The 26,639-nt window shown below is 38.7% G+C and overlaps 1 protein-coding gene across 3 annotated transcripts in view; it reads left to right on the top strand.

Annotated features, from left to right (window-relative positions):
• The window catches only part of tnr (tenascin R (restrictin, janusin)), a 404,554-nt gene that overhangs the window by 333,768 nt on the left and 44,147 nt on the right, over nt 1-26,639 (top strand). For all 3 annotated transcript variants that reach the window (XM_057857035.1, XM_057857036.1, XM_057857034.1), the window contains 2 exons: nt 3,774-3,917; nt 23,688-23,818. In XM_057857035.1, the coding sequence (XP_057713018.1) occupies nt 3,774-3,917; nt 23,688-23,818 (275 nt within the window). The remainder of the gene's footprint in view (nt 1-3,773; nt 3,918-23,687; nt 23,819-26,639) is intronic.

The following is a 26,639-nucleotide window of genomic DNA, read 5'->3' as shown; positions in this document are numbered from 1 at the left end:
AGACTCATAGCAAACATATGTTTACAATAAATGATGAAGTGCACCAACCAAAAATACGACATAACGTGATAAAAAGCTGGCAGTTTTTGGCTGACTGGGTCACCGCTTGGTGTTGCCACTCGATTCCGAACACATACGTCTCGGTGGTTCTTCCATTTTTTTATTCAATCGCTGACCTTGCCATTTGGCAATCTTTATGATGTCTTGACGAGACTTGCTTTTCTATGATACTCCTGTCGGCTTGGTCCATTTTGCGTGTAGAAAAAAATGTTTTACAATGGCGCTGATTTCGCGCCGAATCGGAAACAACAGTCTGAGCGGAACAATCACAGTCCATTTCCGCCACGTCATATGCGTTGACGTGACGCTCGGGTTTGAAAAATCAATAGGAACACATCAGGCTACGGCGCAGGGTCGTAAATCGGGTCTTCCTTGACGGCGCAGGTCTGACGCAGAAGCATAACTTGGCCTTTAAAGTGCCAAATTTGCCGGTGAAGGATATTTTGGCAGAACACCGGAACCACGGAGCACTTCCACTGTAAGCCGTAGCCGACGCCAACAAAATCAGTAAAGAACTTTAAATGATAAAGCAACTTTGGATATTATCTATTGTCAAGATAAGAAAACAAATATTACCATGTGTTTCAAAACAAGAAAGCTTGGAGCGCAGCCTGGCTTGGAGAAAATCACTGTTTATACGTCTTTGGTAGCGAAGCCACCGGTGATGGTCAGGGTGGGGCGCAGGACATGTCACATGAGTGACCTGACCCAAACACTGCTATGATCCAGGCTGACAGACACGTACAACAAGAAAATGTCAAGTATTGTGAACATATGATGGAAACTACAGCACATTTTCATCTCGTCGTCTCTTCAACAAACACTGGCATTCTTCTCATTATGTTTCAGTCTTTAAAGACCTGTTTTTAGCTTGTTATCGTCTCATCGTCATAGTGAAAAACTTGTTCATCGACAAAATATTTTTGATTTAATCTTTGTCGATGAAAACAACAGTGTGACTCACAGTATTATAGATGAATAAGAACATTCACTTCCATTTCCCTTGAAAACGAGGTCACTGTAGGACATGGTCAGATTTACTGTACACCTAATCATTCAGGCACTGAGGACTGATGTGATACAATAGACAAACATCAAGGTTTTTTCCATCAAGAGCGCGGCGCATCCTCGGAGGCAGCATACAGCCATTTGTCTTTCCTTTGCCATCCTTCATCATGCTTGCTTGAACTTAAGGCCGTGCAATAAAAAAAATTGCAGTTAGTGCACAGCATTCTTTTTGCAATGCTGCCTGTGTCCTCCCTCACTGTCTGACAGCCTTATCCAGATAAGTGAAAGATGGCCATATTGCTTGGCCTCAAAGGGTCTGTTTATAATTTGCTCCCTGAACCATCGGAGACCTGCCAAGTTACTGGAGCAAAACTGGCTTCAAACTGCTTGACATGCACAATGTTGTCTCGACTGCCACTGTCGGCAGTCATTAACCTTTAGCATTTAGATAATCACGATGCTTTGCCTTGACCGCAACCATTTTATTCTGCTGTAATCAATTATTTAAATTACCGTAGATCTGAAACACAACCGCTCTAATAAAGCATTGATTGTGTTAAAATTGTGAGTCTGAGTAAACAATCTGTAATGCAAGCTGCTGTAATAAAGATAATGACATTTGCGGCTAGACAACCAATAATGTATAGAAGAAATACATTTTGTGGTACGAAATACAGCCTACCTGATTGAGCTGTCAGAAAGTGAAAAGTCCCTTGAGCCCAACCATCATTCACTGGCTGATTTTTATGAACTGGCAGAAAACAAATGTCAGGGGATGCCTAGTTTTCATTATTTCAGCTACATGGCTGTCTAGATAAAACGGTAGGCTATTGCTCAGCTCTGTCAATGTGCAAACTAAACCACCGATACACCAGCGTATAAATGTAGTGTTCGACAAAATGTCGAAAAGATCTCCTAATGTGTGTGTAACTGTGTATTTAGATATACAGATAAGTAGTTTATTTCATTGTGCTCATACTGTAATTTGAGAGCACTCATAAAATGCCTCCCTTCTAAAGAATATGTAATGAATATTTCAAATTTATTTACTGGTTTGAGCGTTATATACCACCTAGATGCATAACTGAGTGCTATAGGCGTTCCTTTGTGCCCACTGCCATCAGACTTTATAACGGCAGAGGTCTGTGCTCTGAAAAAAAATGAAAAAAAAAAAAAAAAAAATCATTATTATTTTTACACAAAACTCCAAAAATGGGCCAGACAAAAGTATTGGCTCCCTCAACCTAATTTTTGGTAGCACAAACTTATACAAAATAACTGCGAACAACCACTTCCGGTATCCATCAATGAGTTTCTTGAAATGCTCTGTCGGAGTTTTAGACCATTCTTCTTTGGCCAACTGCTCCATATCTCTGAAATTTGAAGGGTGCCTTCTCCAAACTGCCATTTTCAGATCTCTCCACGGGTGTTCTATCCGATTCAGGTCTGGACTCATTGCTGGCCACTATAGAAGTCTACAGTGATTTCTCTCAAACAATTTTGTAGTGCTTTTTGAAGTGTGTTTTGTGTCATTGTCCTGCTGGAAGACCGATGACCTCTGAGGGAGACCCGGCTTTCTAACACATTATGCTACATTATGCTGCAAAATTTGTTGGGAGTCTTCAGACTTCATAATGCCAAGCACACGGGACAAGCAGTCCAGTACCAGAGGTAGCAAAGCAACCCCAAAACATCAGGGAACCTCTGCCATGTTTGACTCTGAGGACCATGTTCTTTCCTTTGAAGGCCTCGTTCTTTTCCCTGTAAACTATATGTTGGTGTCTTTTCCCTTGGTCCCTTTAAGTTTTGGCAAACTCCAGCTTTTTTTATGTCTCTGGGTCAGAAGTGGGGTCATCCTGGGTATCCTTCCATAGAGTCCCTTTTCATTCAGACGCCGACGGATAGTACGGGTTGACAGTGTTGTACCCTCGGACTGCAGGATAGCTTGAACTTGTTTAGATGTTAGTCGAGGTTCTTTATCCACCATCCGCAAAATCTTTCATGGAAATCCCTCGTCAATTTTTCTTTTCCGTCCACATGCAGGGAGGTTAGCCACAGTACCCTGGGCTTTACACTAATTGATGACACTGCGCACAGTAAACACAGGAACATTCAGGTCTTTGTGAACTTGTAGCCTTGAGATTGCCCATTCTTCCTCACAATTTTGCTTCTCAAGTCCTCAGACAGTTCTTGGGCCTTCTTACTTTTCTCCATGCTCAATGTGGTACACGCAAGGACACAGGAGAGATGTTAAGTCAACTTTAATCCATTTTAACTGGCAACAAGTGTGATTTAGCTATTGCAACCACCTTTTATGTGCCACGGGTAAGTAATAGGTGCTGTTAATCACTCAAATTAGAGAAGCATCATCATTTGATTTTTCAAAGGATGCCATAGTTTTGTCAGACCAATTTTTGGAGTTTTGTGCAAAATGATAATGATTTAATTTTTTTCCATTGTCGTTTGTGTTTTTTCATTGCAAGCAAAATAAATGAAGATATGACTACTAAAGCATTACCAAAGCAGAATAGTTTTCTGGGAGAAATTTAGCATTATCTGACAGAGTAGCAGGGGTGCCAATACTTTTGGCCAGCAGTGTATATGTCATACATTGTCTGAGCTGCTGCACTGCCTGCATTTCCACAATGAGGGATTAATAAAGGCTTATCTTAAGTCTTTTAAGGAGTTTCCCTTCTATTTTTCAGTGACGGCAGATACATTCCTCGTAGAGGGTAACAAGCAGGAGCACCAGCTGTCCAACCTGAAGCCAAGCACCTCCTACTCAATAGCCCTGTATGCCACCAAAGGACCCTTAACCAGCGGCACTGTCATCGCCAACCTCCAAACACGTAAGCCAAGTTGTATCTTATTTTTGTGGGTAGACGATATTGCACTTTGTTGCGACCATTTAAACCGCAGTTATTTTAACACATAGACAATCTCACAATCACAAGCTTATATTCTTCATGATGTCAACCAATGCTGTTTTCATCGACGATGACAAGAACTAAAATATTTCATCAACGAACACTTTTTTCATGACGATGACGAGACGATAACGAGCTAACAACGTGTTTTGGGACACTAAAACAGTTTTCGTCTGACAAGATGAGAACAAGGCGAAAATGCGGCATACCTTCCGTCACGTGTTCACAATGTGTGACATTTTATGTGTAGTTACCCTGCATCACAGCAGTGTCTGGTTGTGTCACTCGTGATGTGCCTCCCCATAATACGTACAGTAAGCTTTGATTATGATGTGCAAACTGTTAAGTACACTGACACAAGAGCTACTTTCTGCCACATCTCACTGGAAAACACTCGCCAATAATGAATTGTGATTTAATGTTTAAATGTGTTGGAGCGATGTGAATGAAATACACATTTGGGAGAAACATGGGACATGGTGAAACTCCCAAAACATAGACCTTGCTCCACACCTCTAATTATATTCACCTTTCCAAGAAGGACTAACACATTTATGATTTTTTTTTTCCTGGCTTAGCAAAGTTGCAACTTTGTAAACTTTTGGGGAGTTTGAAAAGAGTGAGCAAGCAGAGATCATATTCCCTGAGGAGCAACAACTTTTCCTGCAGGAGGGATGAGACTCAAACATTGACAACATGCCAGGGCTGCAGAGACCTGAAAACATAAATGAGGCAGAGAAACACAGCGTGGAGCCATACTTGTGCTTAACATGCACACAGTGAAGCGAGTAAACAAATGTCGAAGGTGTTCCACATTTGCAAACAATAAGTCTTACCTGATGCATCATGTGCCTCTGCACTTCAGACCTCTTCAGTCTTGAAAACGGAAAACTAAAAGTTGAATTGATGCTCCTCTTCGGCTTTTCTGACAGGAACGAGGGAAATGTATGTTCTTCTATTTTGGCACATACAAGGCAACACAAGAACCAGCTGTCTTGATGATGACATGAACCACTAGGGGGGAGACTAACTTTAGCACTGCACAATCAGATGAGCTGAATTGTCAGGATCTTCAGAGTGAGATTTGACATCAGGCAACTTGATTGAATTAACAAGAGCCTTGAATAACGATTCAGCCAACCATTTTTTTATATTGCTTATTGCGTTAGTCTCCAACTTGCAGTGACTCCAATCTCAGCTGAATATTGGGTGAAAGACACATTTTACTGTGAATAGAACCCAGTAGCAAGATACTACCCCAACTATACCATAACTGCCTTAATTTAACTAGTAACCTTTTATTTTCCAAAACAATTTTTTTAGTGGGCGTTTGTCTCATATATATTACATTTTGTACACACGTACATACATAGAAATACCTATTGAAGGTAGTTGTAACTCAAAACCACAAATATTTGTCAATTCAAAAATACTAGAAGATTCGGAGCGGAATGAAGCGGAGCAGCGCTTTGATCCCGAAAATATGATGCCAACTGCCAAAACCCCATGTTAAAAAAAAAACAACAACAACAAAAAACTGCCAGGCTTCCACACACGCATCTCCAAGAAGAACAATCTTCAAATGTCAGATTTACATACACAACTGTGAACAACAAGCCTAATAAAGTGCTTGTGTAGCGTAATCCGTTTCCACAGATATTTATTATTTATTTATTTATTCCACGTAGTTCTGCCCAGCGTATCTGTCTCAGTTACTGAGTCTGACAAGTCATGTCGATGTGCAGATGCATGCAGCAGACCACCCTGGACTCTGCTGTCTGTTCAATTTGCTGACATACTGACATGTGATCAGCATGGATAGTTAGCTCTGATTGGTCCAAATGCATGTTTTTTGTTTTGTTTTTGTTTTTAATTGACAAAAAGAGCGGACAAAAATGAGCTTGTGGAATTAATGCAATAAAAAGGGCAATGCAATGGAAAGTTGATCAGATCTTAAAGAAAAAGGAAAGAGTTGAAGAGTTTCATTTTATTTTATTTGCTTAAAACCTGGAGGTCCAGAACATCTTCCATGTTAATGTGCACTTTGGACTTGTTTTTGTTCATTTATGTTAGGCTAGGCTACGTATTTATGTCCTTATAGTTTAAAAAAAAAAAAAAGTCAATGTTTTCATTATCTTCAAAATATATTCCATTTCACTGTGCTTAACATGTCATTTGGACTTATTTTTGTTATTGTATGTTACTTGTATCGTTATCCCCCCCCCCCCCCCCCCCCAAAAAAAAAATAAGGCAATGTTTATATTATCTTCAATCATAATGAACATCATATGCTCTTAAATAGTTAAAATTGATGTTCTGCATTTAGGTTTGAGGTAATGAGAGAACATAAAAAATCAGATACATTTTTAGATGGAATTTTGAAAATCTGTGAAAAAAATGCTATTTTGAATGAAAATCAGTTCCTCATTTATGTCTTGTTTCAGTGTAATGCAGTAGCCTAATGCATCTTTTGTGTTTTATTGTGTGTCCTATGTATAGCTGTGCCAAAAGCAGTTTTTGCATTTCGGTGATTTTAGGAGGTTTGGAAACCCCACCCCCCTTCATCCTGGAGTGGCTTTTGTATCATTTTTTTTCTCATTCACTCAATCCCATTTTACATGTAATTGCCTAGTTCATTCCAAGCTCTATTAAAACACCACATGAGATTTGTTGCCATGTCCTCTGTAATGCTTTTTTTGCCCACTAGTGGCACTTAACTGTAACTAGTTTATAAAAGGTACCACCTCATTCTACAGATGTTGTCACATGACTTGTCAAGCTCATAGAAAACACGGAGTGCTAAAAGATGAGCTATCTTGGGCAGCCATTGCTTGATCTTTCATCTCATTGATTGTGTCTTGACAAAGCATCGCCTGTCAGTTATCATCAAAAAACATTTCTTAAAATACATTTTTCGTTTATCGAAGCTTTCGTATATCAAGATACCGCTGTACCGTACTACAACTGCTTTTTTCTTGTTGATTAACTCAATGCCTGCCATTAGTAAGGAAGGACTGGCAGTGCATCTTCATGTTAATGTTTTTGACGGACGTCTATTGTCGTCAATTGTAGTCAATGAGTTAAATTGAATAACAAAACATTACACACGATTAGTTTATGTCCAATTTGATGTTTTCATAATATTTTTGAAAGACCATTTTAATCATCTCTATTGCCTCAAGATGATGATGGTGGTGACGAGCATTAAAAAAAATTGGCAAAGTGTAGCACAATGGACGAAACAAATTAATATACACATTTACGTGGAATGAGAACTCTCCTATATGAAATTATGGCGAGAGTGATCTCATTGTTAGACAGCGTGTTTCACCCAATGATGTTATTACAAGTTAAATGGCTGGAAAGTAATGTAATACACCAGGAGGGTTTATATATAAGCCTTAAGGCTGCAGCACTAAGACACCTCCTGAGAGCTTGCTTTCTGAAGTGTTTGGTGTTTGAAGCTGCAGAGCTCCATCCTGCGGGCTGCATCACCAAGCTCTAAAGCTGCCACCACTGAGCCTGCGTCTGTTGCTCGATATATTTTATCTTTAAAATGATCTTTATTTTGAGGCATCGCACTTCATATTTTTTGTGAATGTAGATGCACGGCCCTGCCTCTTTCCGATGGCCTTAAAATGGTCACCAATTTGTTTTATAGTTCACAAACTGGTCACGGTGACCTCTCAGATTGTGAGGTTCCTGTCCTAATTCCAGCTCGCCTCACCTTATAACTTTGTGTGGTCCTGGATTTTTACCTAGCCTAGAAACACAGTGTTGCGCTTGGGTGGAAATGAATATTTTCAGAAATATGCGGATCATAAAAGACTTATTGAGTTGTAAAATAGCACTCATGGTGGGTGGGCAGACACTCCAGAGAGCATGGTATTTGTTTACAAGCAATTAAAAAGTTAATTTTCCATAAAATATCCTCTTTAAATTGTCAACCAAAACATTGGTTATAACATTAACAAGAAATTGTTTCTTTCAAATGCACATTTAATAAAGGGACCATCTGCTCAACCTGAATTCAGTTGTTGCTTATGTGGCAGAAGAATAGTGGATGTGAATTTTACAATATTTATATTCAGCCGTTTTTGGGCAATAAATTATTCAAGTAAAGGGGCGTCACTAGACCTAATACAATACTGGGGCACTGGCGAGTGGACCAGTTTTTTTTTTTTTTTTTTTTTTTAGCACTTGTCCATCATAAAGAGTCAGAGACACCATTCTAAACTATATATAATTAAACCAAAATACAAATTCTGTAACAAAAAAAAAAAAAAAAGGACTTTTTTTGTTTTCAGCCATCGGTGTTCAAAATCAAAATTTGGACATCCCTTGTTGATAGTCGATTCACCTCTGCTCATGCTCATCAACTTCCATTTCTCCTTTCACCACTTCCTACACTTTTCTGCTCTACTTTGTCTGGACAGAAATGGGGATATATTACTGAAACTGCAATTAAATAGTGTTTCTCAACTGGTAGGTTGTGACTTAAAAATGGTTTATGTTGCCTAGATTGGTTACCTACCTTACCTCTTATTCCTGCTTTCTTTTATCCTTGCTGCGAGCAAATAACTTTTTAATATCCTTCTTGTTCCAGATTACAGGGATTACTGTAACAAATAAAATTCCTGTAAACAGCTGGAAATTATGATGAGCATGAGCACACATACAAAATTGTTAGAGGTTATATCCCAAAGATAGGCAATTCATAGAGATTGATTCTATTGATTTTGGTCATATAAACAATTTTGCAAAAAATAGCATCAGCATTGATACAGTTCAAATACAACATGTCATATTAAGACAATATTTTGACAAAGCTCTTGAGTGAGAGTCCCTCACTCAAATTGTATTTAATTGTCATTGCTAATCTGCTATTTCAATTTGCGACCAGAGAAGTTTATTGCAGTTAACTGCCTGATAAGTATAGAGTAAAACTGAACCATTTAAAATCACAATTCATTGAAAAAGGCAACCAAACATCAACACAGAGGTAAAAAAGCACAGCAAAGATGAGCAGTTTATCTGGCACTAACCTTTAAAGCAGGTGGGAAGATGTAATTTGCACCACCGACTGTAAAATTGGCACTTTGACACATGCAACATAATGTTGATGCTGCATTCACGTGTTGTTGGAGTAATCGAAAAAAATCATTCTCTATTTCATGGTGTCTATAAAAAGGCACCAAACAGTCACTCAACTTGTGATCTATTGTTGGAGCAATAAAATAGGCGGCCCGTCTTTGTAGCAACCATGTTTTAATCCTACATTACGACTTTACAACACATCAGAATTTGGGAACTCACATCTCCTAATACACATGAATGCAACATATCTCCCAAAAGTCCTTAGCGGAAGTATTGACTCATATAGTGCTGGCCAAAAGTATTGGCTCCCCTGCAATTCTGTCAGATAATGCTCAATTTCTCCCGGAAAATGATTGTACGGTAATTCACAATGCTTTGGTAGTTATATCTTTAATTCTTTTGCTTGCAATGAAAAAACACACCCTTTGAAAAATAATGTGATGCTTCTCTAATTTGTGTAATTAACAGCACCTGTTACTTACCTGTGGCAAATAACAGGGGGTGGCAATAACTAAATCACACTTGCAGCCAGTTAAAATGGATTTATGTTGGCTCAACCTCTGTCCTGTGTGCCTTGTGTGAACCACATTGAGCATGGAGAAAAGAAGAAGACTAAAGAACTGTCTGAGGACTTGAGAAGCAAATTTGTGAGGAAACTTGGGCGCTCTCAAGGCTACAAGTCCATCTCCAAAGACCTGAATGTTCCTGTGTCTACCGTGCGCAGTGTCATCAATAAACGAGAGATTTCAACAAAAGATTGTGCAGACGGTGGATAAAGAACCTCGTCTAACATCCAAACAAGTTCAAGCTGTCCTGCAGTCCGAGGGTACATCAGTGTCAACCCGTACTATCAGTTGGCGTCTGAATGAAAAGGGAACCAATGGTAGGATACCCAGAAAGACCCCACTTCTGACCAAGAGACATAAAAAAGCCAGGCTGGAGTTTGCCAAAACTTACCCGAGAAAGCCAAAAACGTTTTAGAAGAATTATCTCTGGTCAGATGAGACAAAAGTAGAGCTTTTTGGGAAGAGACACCAGCATATAGTTTACATGAAAAAAAAAATGAGGCCTTCAAAGAAAAGAACACGGTCCCCAAAGTCAAACATAGCGGAGGTTCCCTGATGTTTTGGGGTTGCTTGGCTACTTCTGGTACTGGACAGCTTGACCGTGTGCATTGCATTATGAAGCCTGTAGACTACCAACAAATTTTGCATTATAATGTTAGGCCCAGTGTGAGAAAGCTGGGTCTCCCTCTGAGGTCATGACACTTCAAAAACACTAAAAAACGGTTTAAGAGAAAGCACTGGAGACTTCTAATGTGACCAGCAATGAGTCCAGGCCTGAATCCCATAGAAGACCTGTGGATTTATCTGAAAAGGGCAGTTTGGAGAAGGCACTCTTCAAATCTCTGAAACCTGGAGCTGTTAGCCAAAGAAAAATGGTCTAAAATTCCAGCAGAGCATTGTAAGAAACTCATTGATGGATACCAGAAGCGGTTGTTCGCAGTTATTTTGTCTAAAGGTTGTGCTACCATGTATTAGGCAAAGTGTGTAAATACTTTTGTTTGGCCATTTTGTGGAGTTTTATTTAAAGTGATAATGATTTTTTTTCCATTCTCTTTTGTGTTTTTTTTATTGCAAACAAAATAAATGAAGATATTACTACCAAAGCATTTGTAATTGCAATCATTTTCTGGGAGAAATTGAGCATTATCTGACAGAATTGCAGGAGTGCCAATACTTTTGGCCAGCACTGTGTGTCTATCACAGCCAAAGTTATGTCCATAAATTACCATATTAAAGAGCAATGTGTATATTGTGTATATTGTGTGAATAGCGTAATATGACCAATATTCAATAGGTGCATTCTGTAGATTATGCTATGTAGACATTAAACTCCAAAGTATTTTAGTTATCTATGTATTTATTTATTTTACCGGTGAAATTTATACTGGGGCACTGCAAATCAATACTGGGCCACGTGCCCCAGTGAAATATGTCTGGTGACGCCCATGTTTTAAGTACATGGAAAACACTGTGTTGTGCTTTAATTATACTATTAGAATATACATAAAGCACACAGTAGTGTATACACTACAGGCTTTCACAACATCTTTAGCATCTGACCATGTTCTTATCCTGATTATTTAGTGAATTTATAATAAATGTAAAAAAAAAAAAAAAAAAAAAAAGTTTCCTGGAATTCAGGGAAAATGGCTTATAAATATTGATAAGTCAATACAGTGTATCACAAAAGTGAGTACACTCCTCGCATTTCTGCAGATTTTTAAGTACATCTTTTCATGGGACAACACGGACAAAATGACACTTTGACACAATGAAAAGTAGTCTGTGTGCAGCTTATATAATAGAGTTAATTTATTTTCCCCTCAAAATAACTCAAAATATAGCCTTTAATATCTAAACCCATGGCAACAAAAGTGAGTATACCCCTTAGTGAAAGTTGTCAATATGAACATACAACATGATAACTGTCAATATTTTGTGTGACCACCACTAGCTTCACAGGTTGCCACTGGAATGCTCTTTGTGCACCTCCACCTTCCGCTTGAGGATCCCCCAAAGATGTTCTATTGGGTTCAAGTCTGGAGACATGCTTGGCCAGTCCATTGCCTTTACCTTCAGCCTCTTCAGTAAAGCAGTGGTTATCTTGGAGGTGTGTTTGGGGTCATTGTCATGCTGGAACAGATCCCTGCGACCCAGTTTCTGGAGGGAGGGGATTATGCTCTGCTGCAGTTTTTTACAGTACATGTTGGAGTTCATGTTTCCCTCAATGGAATGTAACTCTCCAACACCTGCAGCCCACCCTGCCCATGACTTTCCCAACACCATGCTTGACTGTAGGCATGACACACTTATCTTTGTACTCCTCACCTGGTCGCCGCCACACATGCTTGAGATCACTGGAACCAAACAAATTAATATTCGTCTCATCAGACCATAGGACAAGGTTCCAGTAAACCCTGTGCTTTGTTGACATGTCTTCAGCAAACTGTTTGCGGGCTTTCTTGTGTACCGTCTTCAGAAGAGGCTTCCTCCTGGGGTGACAGCCATGCACACCAATTTGATGTAGAGAGCGGCGTATGGTCTGAACACTAACAGGCTTACCCCCCACCTCTTCAATTTCTGCAACAATGCTGACAGCATTCCTGTAATTAGTCACATGAAATTTTGGAGGGAAAATGACAAGCAGTACTCAATTTGGACATTTAGGGATGTACATAGTTTCTAAGGGGTGTACTCACTTTTGTTGCCAGGGGTTTAGATATTAATGGCCATATTTTTAGTTTTTTGAGGGGAAAACAAATTAACTCTATTATATAAGCTGCACACAGACTGTTTTTCATTGTGTCAAAGTGTCATTTTGTCAGTGTTGTCCCATGAAAAGATATACTTAAATATCTGCAGAATTGTGAGGGGTGTACTCACTTTTGTGATACACTGTAGAAGATAAAAACAATTGAATCAATACAAAATGTAAACAACATTTTTTTCTGTTGTTACATTCTCTCTCGGCAGTGCATAATATTTTGCACGTCCTGTTATTATTATTTTTTTTCATTTCATTTTGAGCTCACTCTTCAGTAAAATTTTATATTTTATCGCTATAAAAAAAGAAGGAAAAAATCATCAAGTTTGCCCTCATCCTGCAAAGTAATATCCCCTTTTCCAAAGCATGAACAAATGATCCCATCTGTTACCTCTGTGTCTGTTTATTCCATAAAGTATTGTTTATCCTCTCTGTTAATGTTCTGCTGGATCCATTTCCAAGCCAAATCCACAGAACATCTGCTCACCTGCGCCAATGCTTTCAATTTAAAACATCTAAATGAAGAAATCACGGCTCACGGTCAATTTATACTAATTGAAAAGAAATATTGCCCTCTCCCCTCTCGACTCCTCGCCTATCATCTCAGCACTAGGCTTCATCAAGACAGACGAAAGATAAACCCGGTTCATTTTCAGCCTCTTGCAGCCAGAATGGAAGCTTGTCAGATAAGAAAGTGGAGGGCACTGTGGACTCAGAATGGCAATGTAGAAGAAGTAAATGGAGAAGATAAAGTGTGCAATAGAGAGGCAAAGCCCAGGGTGAGGTGGGAATAGATGGTAAGGTGGGGGAAGCAAAAATGAGCTTCAAGGTGGATTAAAATAAGGTTGGACGCTTTTGAAAATTTCCACGTCAGCGTAGACTTCATCTTTTTCTTAAATCTGAGAATCAACCATTGAGTCTTCACACTCTCTTAAACATTTTTCTTTGTTCTCTATTTAAATGCATGGATTAAAATTCTAGATTGCAGTGACAGAAATCTATCAACAGGAGGCGTTGTTTGGTGTAATGCATGAAGGAATAGAGGCCCTTGATTAATTTACAAGCAATTTTGTTTGTTAGTTTTGGAGTCCTGTCTTGTTTTTTGTATATTAGGTTTGTTATGCTGTTACAGCCCTCTGTTGGGCTTTAGCTTCTAATTTCTCTTTATCCACTAGACCGGAGGTCAGCAACCCGCGGCTCCAGAGCCACATGCGGCTCTTTAGCACTGCCTTAGTGGCTACTTGGAGCTTTTTCAAAAATGCTTGAAAATGGAAAAAGGACGCAGGAGGGAAAAAATGTTTAGTTTTTTATTTTGTTTTGGAGGAGGGCTAATAGTGGGGCGCAAAGCGATGCCAGGGGTGGCGCATGTGACCTCGGGGAACATGCATTTTTTTGCCATAGTAGAATAAAGTGTACTTGCACATCCACTCAGTGGGTGGTAGTGGCGCTCTCATTTTCAAAGTGCACGCAGTATTTTTGAAGTAAGCAAGAGCACACAGAAGAGAGATGTGTGCCGTTTTCGAAAGCCATTTTCCGGCCGGACTCGCGCAGCGACCCACTGTCTTCTCCGGTTCTCACGTGTCCGCCCGAGAAGTGACATTTTCGGCTTGGGATCGTCACGACGACCGCCCTCACCTACAGTTCTCCCTCGGCCGCCGAGAATGCGCTTTTTTCGGGCCATTTGCCTTTTGGCTTTGACATTTAATACAGTGGTAGATGAGGAAAGACCACTGTTTACTGTGTCTAAAAATGATTATAGCGGACAGCCGGAAGCCAAATCAATTAAGATGACACTTAAAGACATTAGACCCCAATCTCATTGATAAGCCGCTTGGTTGTTTTTCAGCGAAAACGTGCTGAATATTGCCAACAATCTTCCCGCTTTGTCAGTGTTATATAAGTAAACCAGTGAGCACTGTTAGCATGCTCAGTGCAAAATAACCCCACACTATTGCAAACTGGAGGTGATACTGTGAGCAGCGAAAATAAAAACTGTCTTTCTGTCCAAAGACACTTTTTTTTTTTCTTCTATTCAGTTTTGTTTTTTCGGTCAATTTTTTGGGCATGTGGTCCTCATGAGTTAATGTTTCTAATCAATTTGAATTTGTTATTATTTACTGATTTTATTTTTCAGTATCAAATGTTCAAAAATGTACCTTGAGTGTATTTTTATAGTTTGGATGTGACTTTTTGTTTTAATTCAGGCAAATTGATGCGCCTTGTCTTTTCTGTTACAAACAAAACAATGTTGATAAAGTTATACTTTATAGGTTGATCTATGTTATTTTTCTCTAAAAGAAAAAAAGGACACAATGTGAGGCAGAGGCGTACATATAATAGTAATATTATAGACAAATTATACTATTTACAGTGGCGGCAGAGTTGGGGGGGCGCGAAACATTTACGTCTTCCTTAGGGGGGCGTAAAAGAAAATAATTGAGAAGCACGGTTCTAATTAATAGTGTAATGAAGTTAAACTTGAGGTGCCATCGTACAACAGAGCAGTCACGTGGCGCGTCATTCTCTTTAGGATTCACTGCAGGCAAACTAAACATTTACTGTATTTTCCCCATTATAAGGCGCATCGGAGTATAAGGCGCACCTTCAATGAATGGCCTATTTTAAAAATGTTTTCATGTATGTATTGAGCGTACTGCATTATAAGGCGCAATTGTAGTAGTAGAAGTAGTAGTGGTTGGCATTGTGTTATGCATCCACAAGATGAGAGCTGAGCTAAATGGAATGCCATGCCATGATTAACCAATATTGATCCATCTATAAGACACATAGGATAATAAGGCACACTGTCGACTTTTGATAACACTGAAGGCATTCAGGTGCCCCTTACAGTGCGGAAAATACGGTAATTATGAAGGCTCATTATGTATTGGTAGCTAACTTAGTCATTTTGATAGTTGGCTAATATACTGTAGCTAAGATAGATGCATACAGTATGTGTTGCCTTCATATAAATCTTTTTTTTTCTTTTTTTTCTTCAATATGGCTCTTTCAACATTTTGGGTTGCCGATCCCGCAATAGGCTCTATTATTATGAACTAACAAGGTTAAGCTATTCAATTGGAATGAATCCACTGTGTGTGTGCAGTTTGCTCATGATGAATTCCCAGTTTTTATTTTTGTCTTTGGATTTTGAGACAGACTGGACTAGATTGTGACTTCATTGATAAATTCTTATTGGGTTATCCATTTTCATCATCATCATCACGGCTCTTGCATTGGGGCTGGTTTCCGGTCCTATAGCATGGACCAGGTGAGCTAGGCCCCTCCAGTACTGGCGGTCTTGTGCCATCAGATTTGCATCCTTCCGTGTTGTTGGAGGTCTTCCGCAATGGTGTCAAGCCAGGGCTTTCCTCGTGTTCGTCTCCAGCCTGCAGCCTTTGGGTCAAACTTTAGGATGGCTCTTGTCGGGTGGTCAGGGGGAAGACGGAGAACATAGACAAGCCAGCGGATGTGGCGCTGTGCAGCCAGGCGGGATGCTCTGGGCAGATTTGTCCGGCACGCAGGGTTTCGTTGGAGATTTGCCGAAGCCACCTGATGTTCTCCATGGTTCTGAGAGCCCTGCTGTCAAATCCGTCTATTCTTGCGGCCAGCGTCTTGTTTACGGGCCATGTTTCGAAACCATAGAGGAGAATAGAGAGGTGGTGTTGTAGATTCGGCGCTTCGTCTTTCTTGAGATGGCCTGGCTCCATTTTCACTGATTCAGAATAAATTACTTGGGTTTCAAAAGCCATATTTTTCAAAATGTTTGAAGGCACCAAGCAAACCTGTGTCGGAAACAGAAAAAAAAAGAGTTTCAGTCAAATGATTGTTTCAATTTAATCCATGTAAGTGTTAAATTTTTTAACGTGAAAAGACATTTTTGAGACTGCTTAATGACTGAGTTGTCGCTGATCACATAATAATGAGAAACTTAGACTGTGTGTTTAGGGGGGTCTTGATATTGTTGTGGATATTTCTTGTGTGACCATCAAGAGAGTGGGAAGCCGCTCAATCTGTATTGCAATATTTGTTTAGTAACTGAAAAGTATATAAAATGAGGCTTCACATATTGTATAGTTGCTCTTATTTGGACATTCTTTAAAGTGCGCAGTGTGGGAGACTCTGAGCCCACTGGCACATAGTGTGATGTAATGAGCAGTAATACTTGGGTGGCCTTGACAATCGCCAGTTTGCGTTTGAGGATGTGATGCACATGGAGCTAATGTGGAAAATGGTCTTGCTATTTCACTCGCTTCATTCCTGAGGGGTGTTTATAATAGGCCAGAGATTGTTCAGTAGATTTTTATTTATTTGTTTATGCCAGAAAGTCAAATACTGATATGGATTATTGTTTATTTTTCACAGATTTGATAGATATTGCTTCTCAGTAAGTTTATAATGCTCAATTTCCTTATAAAAAGCAACCAACTTAGGTCTACATTACTAATCTGATTGTGCTATTCAGTAAAGGCAAACTGAACAAATAAATACATTTTATGTGTCGGAAAACATTCAAATGCAACTAAGTCATGGAGAAGAAACTTAAATGTCCAAAAGGGTTTGCTCACAGACACACTTTCAAAAATGGGCAAACATAAGATTTACTTGCTTGTTGCATTTCACAGTTGATGTGCTTACAGAAACATCAATTTAAACCTTTATAGTGCAACTAACTATTTTTGGCAAAAAAAACCCAAAAAAAACCCAAAACAAAGACCTGGTGTAGGCCATAATTTTATTCCCCATCTTATGTACCAAAATGTTATATCCACATATGTGGACGCCAGGTCTGTTATAATTATATTATTTTGAAATATGAATCATTATTTTTATATAGCACTTTTATGAATGAATGAAATTATGAATGAATGAAATGTTAAAATGAAAACACTGGTTATGAACCCTAGTAACATTTATTAAACGTTTTATTTATTTATTTTTAGCTATCAGCAGTGTTGGGAAAGTTCGTTTTATACATGAACTTTTAACTAAAGTTCATGGTTTAAAATAATTTATTAGTTCCTTTCTTTCTTCACCCCAATAATTGCTACAAGCTATTATTGACAGAGCCTATATAAAACCACAGACAACAATTATTTTCTCCACTTTAACACATAAACTGTGTCAGATTCATCTTCATATTCAACTTCAAATTAATGTCGGTACTGACGTAAATCTCGCCTAAATGTCGGTACTGGGCCGGTGTTCTGTCAGATTTTTCACCCCATCAGAAATTGCAATTTTGCGGTAACGCCCATGACATAACGTTACAAATGATTCCAAGGTAAACACCAAAAACTTTCCATAAAGAAAGGAATATGTACCTATGTTTGGTCATGGACGCACACGAAGGATAGTTCTCCTCACACACATCCTACCATGTCACTGTGCTCAACCTGACTGCACCCCTCTCTCTTCCTGTTAATGTCTTCCATGTGCCATTAAGCATTTATTTTCGCCGTATTTATGTTGCACATGTATGTTTTTGATGTAACTTGTTTATTTAGCACCTTTAGATAATATTGACTATCCAACTGAATGCAAAAGAATGCTTATTCACCGTTATTAAAGCTTCTAGCGCAAAACCTGCTGTATTTCCAAAGACAACACATCCGTGACAGGCAGCTTGGGTTGCAAGGTTGGATAGTTTTCCTCTATTGAGGTTTGTTTTTTAATATTGTGTTATTAGCGTATAGCTTTATCTGCAGTTTTCAGAAAGGCTCTAATTCTAAACTCATGAACGAGGTTATGAATGCTGCTCACAACAGCTAGAAAGAGCGTGTTCACTGTAAGGTTCATGAGATAGAAATATGATGCGTTCAATTCATGTTCAATTCACACCTCATTGGTGCAAATGGCTGGCCCCATAACTGTCACCCCCTAATTATTTTATTTGTATGTTAAAAGGTTTTTTTAATTTTTTTTTTTTTATTTTTTTTTATTTTTTTTTTATAATATTACAATAATTTTACTCAAAACAGAATTCATTTGGTACATATTTGAGTGATATAAACACATGAAAAACAATAACTATTAGCAATGTATTTTTAGTACAAAAAAAATACTAGAATGAAATTAACATATGTCATGCTAAATTTGAAACAGTACAATTTAACCTTAAAGGTCCTGAGATTTCTGTATGTTGTGTGTAAGCTTAATACGGGAAGCATACGTTTGTTTCTGAATATGAATATGGGACGATTCAGTTTTTCAAGGGACTGGACATAAAGTGCTGGCCAAATGTATTGGCACCCCTATAATTCTGTCAGATAATGCTTAATTTCTCCCAAGAAATGATTGCAATTACAAATGCTTTGATAGTAATATCTTCATTTATTTTGCTTGCAATGATAAGATACACAAAAGAGTATGAAAAAAAAAATCATAATCATTTTACACAAAACTGCAAAAATGGGCCAGACAAAGTATTGGCTCTAGGGGTGTGACAAAATATCGAAATGGTGATATATCGTGATACTATGTATCCCAAAAGGTTATCGATATGCTCCTGCCAAGAATCGAGATATCGTTTTAACAAGGTGTCAATATCTAAAAAAAAAAAAAAAAAAAAAAAGGAACCAACATGTTGCTACCAAAATCTTCCACCATAATAGTGCCTCAGTTAACTCTAAGGCTGCATTGACGGTGCACGACGCCCAATTCATTTAGACTGGGGGTTTTCAGGGCATTTACAGGTCACTTGCGGTTCATTTTAGGGCAGTTATAGGTCATTTCCTGTTGAGTTTGAGTCACTGCCTATTCATTTGGGTGATTCCCAGGTCACTTCCTGTTTGTAGCTCAAAATCAACAGGAAGTGACCCATAAAATACCCCAAAATCAACAGGAAGTAACCGAATATCAACAGGTAAATGACCTTAAATGGCCCAAAATTACCTCATTTCCTGGCATTGGTTGCCACTGACGGCCATAGACGTTCAATCCGTTTGAAGTGGGAGGGATGGCAGCGAATGAACGAATGTTCATTCACTGCCACCCACCAGACCCAGCCACGGCTCATCTTCAATGCCCTTGCTAATGGAAGGAGATTTTCACTCAAAATCTCTCGATACATGGCCCCATTCATTCTTTCCTTTACACAGATCAGTGGTCCCTGGTCCCTTTGCAGAAAAAAAGCCCCAAAGCATGATGTTTCCATCCTCATGCTTCACAGTGGGTATGGTGTTCTTCGGATGCAATTGAGTATTATTTCATCTCCAAAGACGAAAACCTGTGTTTCTACCAAAAAGTTCTATTTTGGTTTCATCTGACCATAACACATGCTCCCAGTCCTCTTCTGGATCATGCTCTATAGCGAACCGCAGACGGGCCTGGTGTGTGACGTGTACTGGCTTCAGCAGGGGGACACATATGGCAGTGCAGGATTTCAGTCCCTGGCGACGCATTGTGTTACTGATAGTAGCCTTTGTTACCTTGGTCCCAGCTCTCTGTAAGTCATTCATTAGGTCCCCCCGTGTGGTTCTGGGATTTTTGCTCACCGTTCTTGTTATCATTTTGACACCACGGGGTGGGATCTTGCATGGAGCCCCAGATCGAGGGAGATTATCAGTGGTCTTGTTCCATGTTCTAATAATTGCTCCCACGGTTGATTTCGTTACACCAAGCGTTTTACCTATTGCAGATTCAGCCTTCCCAGCCTGGTGCAATTTCGTCTCTGGTGTCCTTCGACAGCTCTTTGGTCTTGGCCGTAGTGGAGTTTGGAGTGTGATTGACTGAGGTTGTGGACAGGTGTCTTTTATACTGATAATGAGTTAAAACAGGTGCCGTTAATACAGGTAACGAGTGGAGCCTCGTTAGACCTCGTTAGACTTCATTACAAGAAGTTAGACCTCTTTGAAAGCCAGAAATCTTGCTTGTTTGTAGGTGACCAAATACTTATTTTCCACTCTAATTTTTGGAAAAAAAATCTTTAAAGATCAAAAAATGTGACTTTCTGTTTTTTTCCACATTCTGTCTCTCATGGTTGAGGTTTACCCATGTTGACAATTACATGCCTCTCTAATTTTTTCAAGTAGGAGAACTTGCACAATTGGTATTTGCCCCACTGTACATGCTCGAGGCGTGACTGACGTCACATTTGTCACACATTTGTCTCTTCCAAATTAGTGCTAGCTATTGTCTTATTGCCTGCCATTGACAACGATAGACATCCAATCAATTTAAACTGCTGTACTTGTATGGCGATTTTCATAAACTATTTTGCTGTAGAAAGATAAGGTTAAACTACAAGGATGTCACTGTGCAGAATTACCACTTTGTTGTACACAAGATTTGCTTGGCATGGCTTCATCCTCCTAGTCTATTTTCAGACATAGATCAAAAAGCCTAAAAAGAAAACCGAAATCACTTGCAGATGGGTCCCTCAGCACTTTAACGTTGTCTCCAGTATTTAACAGAAGCAGCTTAAGTTAAACTGAAGATGGGTCAGTGCTGCTTTTCTACATCACAGCTCCTTAAGAAGAAAAATTATGCCTTAAACAGTCCTCTGGTGACCTGAAAAAAAAAGTTCATCCAGCCCATGTGTCGCCCAGTCGTCTCTTTGAAGCCTTTTTTAAGCAATTATCCGTCAATGACACATCGGCAGGTCAGTCAAATGTTGCCCGCTGTGTCCCATTTCCAGGGTATTAATTTACAGCCCGTGAGGCGACATTTGCTCACCGCAGCTGCTCTGACCGTTTTACTGCCACTGATAATATCGTCTGGTGCATCTGGCCTCGCCGTGAATGACTCACACGATTTCTTATTAACAAAGCGAGGATTAGACGGACACCTGACCTTGAGCTCCACTTTATTTATTCTAATTCATGGAATGTCACATAAATTTGTGCATTTACTGTCTTTTGCCATGAGCAACATTTAAATCTATTCAATATTAATATTCTAGAGTTTTGTCTTGGAGAGTACAATGGGTGCAAATAGAGCAGCGTATGTTAGGACTGCTGCACACTTGGCGATATTGGGCACCTGACTGAACTCTCACACAACATGCAGTGTTTGAAAACTGTTTCCATTAATGACATGACTGAACTCTCACACAACATGCAGTGTTTGAAAACTGTTTCAATTAACGACCGTTTGCTCCTTTAGCTTTTCTCAAAATTGGAATCATCGTTGCATGAAGACTAGCCAATAAAAATCCACATAAACAAAACTTAACTTTATTAGTTATGAATATTTTTATGGTCTACAGGCAACTTTGAACAGAAAAAGTTGGGTCCTCAGTTCAGAAGGTTGTTAAATATTCATTTTAATTTCAAATTGCAGTAGATGCCAAGAAAATACATTTCACATATTTTGGTTTGATTGATATTTTTTTCAAAACCCTTTTCCAAGGATAAGCGATGCAAATGATAGATTAATACTGTGTAACAAGTAGGGCAGCATCAAGTCTGTCCTTTAGATATTCAACCACAGGACTACCTCAACAGCTCCTCTTCTGGCAACAACTCGACTGATATTTTCATATTTATAGTCAGAATTCAGTTAAGTGTTAAATGGCCTCAAAAGGATGAATAGGGCATTCGGTTTGCTAACAGAGGTGGATAGAGTAGTCAAACAATTTACTCAAGTAAGAATGCCGTTACTTGAATATAATATTACTCACTTAAAAGTAGTCATCCAAAAAATTTACTCAAACATAAGTAAAAAAAAAAGTATTTGGTGAAAAGTATAGGTAAAGGTAAAGGTAAAGGGTTCAGCGGCAACTTATTCATTGCCTATGTGGGAGGTGACTTCTCGGTGAAAGTGAGCGGCGGTGGTCGTTTTGGACGGAGCGGAAAGTCTTGAGTGAATTTTCACTAAAAGAGTGACTTTTTCTATTTTCACAGCACCGCCGAGCTGACATCAACAACGCATCCAATAGCAGAGGGGCAGGCGTACAGTAGTTATATCTGTTGCTATCAAGTTGTTTCGGCGGACGGATACACACAAATCATGGTCGACGTAATCTTGATAAATGCACTTTTTTAAATGTTTGCAAGCTCTGGGACACTCGAAAAATGACTCTGATACCTCTCCTTGCTAAGGTAAATGATACCTCGATATTCGTTTGTGTGAAAATGTAGTTCCCGAACAACAACAAAAATTATTCACCTTCTCACCGAAACTACTAAAACTCTACACGACTATTATTATGCCCCCTACTCCTTGAAATAAGAAAAGTCGCTGTTTTCTTCAGAAACATTTTTTTTTTAATCGCATTGGTGCTTGGGACTATAGTAAATATACTTACCACTTTTCACTTCCTGACAGTGTCTACGTCAGACTACGTGGCTCCTCCCATTTTGCGCTTTGCACATTGGGCTGACGCTAGTGTGAAAAAGCCTTTATTTTTGTCAGGGTTGTGGGGTACTAGATTCTATCCCAGACTACAGGCGAAAGTTGGACTACACTCTAAACTTGAATCAGGACAAAAAAATTACCTAAAAATCATCAAATTCCCACAAAAAAAATCTACAGAGATATCCGAAGCACATGAGTCTCCTCTAGGGGAAAAAGTATATTTCCTACCATGAAATTGTCTATCGGTGCCCAAAAAAATCTGGGCGAGAGGTAGAAATCTGCACTTTTGAGTAATGTTGAAGGCAGCACATTATGTGAAATTTTTAATTTTTACGGTGCTTTAAAGATGATGGAACAGGCCAGCTTGTGTGTGGTCATGTGACTTTATTGTTGAAATAATGGAGCCATATGACTGTTGATGCGACATCTCATTGGTGAAATAGGTAGAGCCCCTGTGGGCATCTAAGTAGTAGATGAGTAAGTAGTAGATAAGTAGAATCTAATATGTAGAATAAAAAGGAAAAATATAAACAGTCTAGTGTAACCCAAAGTAGTAGTAAGAGTAGCATTTCTTCTTCACAAATCTACTCGAGCAAAAGGGAAAACGTATAGTGTCGTCAAACTACTCTTAGAACTGCATTTTTTCTCAAAGTGACTGAAGTAAATATAATGTGTTGCTACCCACTTCTAATTGCAAATATACAGTAGCTCAGGTTCCATTCACTAGCCCTCCTGATTCCGAGGCACTTGACAGATGTCATTTACAAATGGACAAAAAAAATACATAAAATACATAAAAAAAAGCATAGTTGCAGTAGAAGCATTGAAGCCAGAAGAAACTGGTTAGGGTATCTCAATACAAGCGATGTGAGTGTGTTCACTTTTCTGTAAATTTACAACATGTACCAAGGTGTTCCACGTCAGCCAGCAGCAAGTCAAACCTGTCTATTCTTGTGTTTTGGACAGCCATGGACGCTCCTCTGAACCTAACAGCCAGTGAAGTGAATCACCGCAGCGCTCTGATCTCCTGGCAACCGCCTATCTCTGAAATTGACAACTACATGCTCACCTACAAGTCACCCGACGGCAACCGCAAAGTAAGCATCACAACAATGTCTTAATCCGGCAACTAGCCACATTTTGGAGAATAAATGAAAGTCTTGGTTTGAGTTAATCTATTGTATTAAGAAAACTAATTGTTTCATTATAAGGAGAATAACATCTGTCGTGGCAATGGTGATCCCAGTTTCCTAAATGCACTGTTCAAAATTCAAGTCAGAATCGTGTGTAGTGTCTGTGCTGCGCTCTGAGACATTCTTCAAGACATTTCACGAGCTATTGGCTATTCAAAAGACATACATTATTAATGAAAGAAGCAGCAGTTGGCAGTATAAAAGGTTAGCTTTCTTCTCCAGGGAGTCTTTACATAGGCCTTAAAATTCTTGGAGTTTTTAAACTGCTCCTCTGGGACAGGTTAAACGCCGAGAGCGTGCCACTATATGTTGTATATCAAAAGTACATTCAAAGAGACTCCGTTTTCCTTTTTAACCCACAATTAAAGAAAAAACAGAAAAATCCCGGATGAATAATTATTAATTCTCATGGAAGCTACACTACACTACACTGTGGGCATCTACCACGTTTATTGATTCATTATCTAAAATGGCTTTCAATATGGACTCGCCCATTCTGAAAAGGATGCCTCATGCTTTAGATATGTATATATATATATATATATATATATATATATATATTTTTTTTTTTTTTTTTTTTTTTTTTTTTTTTTTGTAGTATTTACTGAATAAATACAGGCACACTTACTCCTAGTTACCACTGTGCATATGTGAAAATATATTCCATGTGCTTGAGAGGACACCCTGAGACACACTTAATGAATGCCGCATTGTTATGTTGGAATAGAAAGGATGTCTGTAGTTGACTCAATTGCACCTCCCGGGCATTCCGGGAAATTGCGATTGTTGGCATCTAGAAGCTTGTCAGCAAATGCTTCCTACGTTCAATGTGCAGTGGCCTCACAGTGAATTATTTTTCACACCTGTAGGAAAACTAATAGACTGTAGTGTTGCTTGCTTATCGTAAACGTTGCACCAAATTCAGTTTGTATCATGGAGGATCCTGTCGAAGTGGAAATAAACTTATGGAATGTGTAACATTTAATAGCTTGGTGCTCTGTCCTATTCTGTTCAAATATTCCTTCACTTTAAATTTATAATGTTCAACAAGGGTCTTTCATGCTTCAGATTGAAGTTTACCGGTTTCCCTTGCGGCCCGGGGGACAATATTTTACTGTCCCTTATAGTGTCGCTTTCCCTGATTTTGCCATGGACAATAAAAAAAAAAAAAAAAATTGTACAGTGGTACCTCGACATACGATCTTTCCAACATCCGAAGTAAAATTTGACTCACTTTTTGTTTCTACATCCAACGACATGCTCGAAATATGATGATTTATGTCAGCGCCGCAGTTTCTTTGTTTAGCTGGAAGACAGACATATGGCTGATTTTCTTGTGAGAGAAATCAACACTGGCTCCAAGATAGTTAGTGCAGGTGGGGAAAAAAAGAAAAGGTGACGCTTATTATTGAAAAAAGACGTAAATGAAACATATGAGCAAGGTGTGTGCATCTGTGAAGTAGGTCGACAATACGGCCCTAGAATGTCGATCTTGACGGTCCTCCTCCGACCTTCATTCGCCAGTCTTTATAATTTAAGTTGACAATTCTTATTGTGGTAACATCGCCAAATAAATTGCCAGCTTCGTCAGGTTTCTAATCATTTTATTCCATCAACTTGTACAACACAACACGCCTAATGTGCGCTGCAGTTGGCCAGCATCAAAACATTAAAAGAGGAAGTAAAATAGAACCGCACTCTCTATCTCACCGTCACATCAGCCCCGCTATGCGTTCAGGTACAACAAAAAACGTCCGCCACATTGGAATCTGATTCGTTACATTATTACAGGTATTATATTATTATTAATATTACTACTATTATATTATTATTCCGATTTTTATTCATAATTTATTTGTTTTGCTCTTTGTAATTGCTATTTGCAAAAGTAACAGCAGTATTCGTTATGGATTTAGTGTAGGGTTTTGGGCTGTGGAACGTATTAATGGAATTATAATGTATTCTGAAAGGAAATCCTGTTCGACATACGGCCATTTAGACTTACACAATAATAGTATATCAATTTTTAAAAATAAAACCATGTACAATATTAAATGTTAATAATTTCAAATCAAAATAAAAATAATTACAATTTAATTTTAAAATTGAAACAAAATATAAATTCTAATTTAAGAAAAAAATAAATACATACATCAAAAGGTGGTCCTTGTGTATTTTCTTAATATTGTTTTGTTTCTGTTCCTTATATTATTATTATTATTATTATTGTTTCGTTCTTTCTCCTATGTCTAACATATAGTCTCTCAAGCTTTTTACTAACAAGTTAACTATATACAACCCCTAGCAAAATGTGTAGAATCACCAGTCTGGGACGAGCACTCAGCCAGACATTTTGTTATGTAGAACAAACTCAGATAAAAAGCTTGGGAAAAAAAACAATTAATTAGTTCAAAAGTGCACCTCTTTAGTATTCAGAAACACTAAAAGAAATGAATAAAAAACATTGTGGTGGTCAGGTATTGTTACCTGTATCGAGCAAGTGCAGGGAAATAGATATAGAATCATTCCATTCTGAGGAAAAAATGTATGGAATCATGAGAAACAAACAAAGAAATAACAATCAAAACACATCTCTAGTATGTAGTTACACCACCTCTTGTTTTTATGACAGCCTTGCAGTCTATGAAGCAGGGACTTCATGAGTATTCTTCATCAATTTGGTGATCATCCGGGATCATCCTTGCAGGTCAGAGCCTTGCTGTGG

The sequence above is a fragment of the Corythoichthys intestinalis genome, chromosome 14 (genome assembly GCF_030265065.1).
Source record: "Corythoichthys intestinalis isolate RoL2023-P3 chromosome 14, ASM3026506v1, whole genome shotgun sequence".
In the NCBI taxonomy this organism is placed as follows: Eukaryota; Metazoa; Chordata; class Actinopteri; order Syngnathiformes; family Syngnathidae; genus Corythoichthys; species Corythoichthys intestinalis.
The sequence above is the reverse complement of the archived record's forward strand: the minus strand, read 5'-3'. Positions and strand labels throughout refer to the sequence as shown.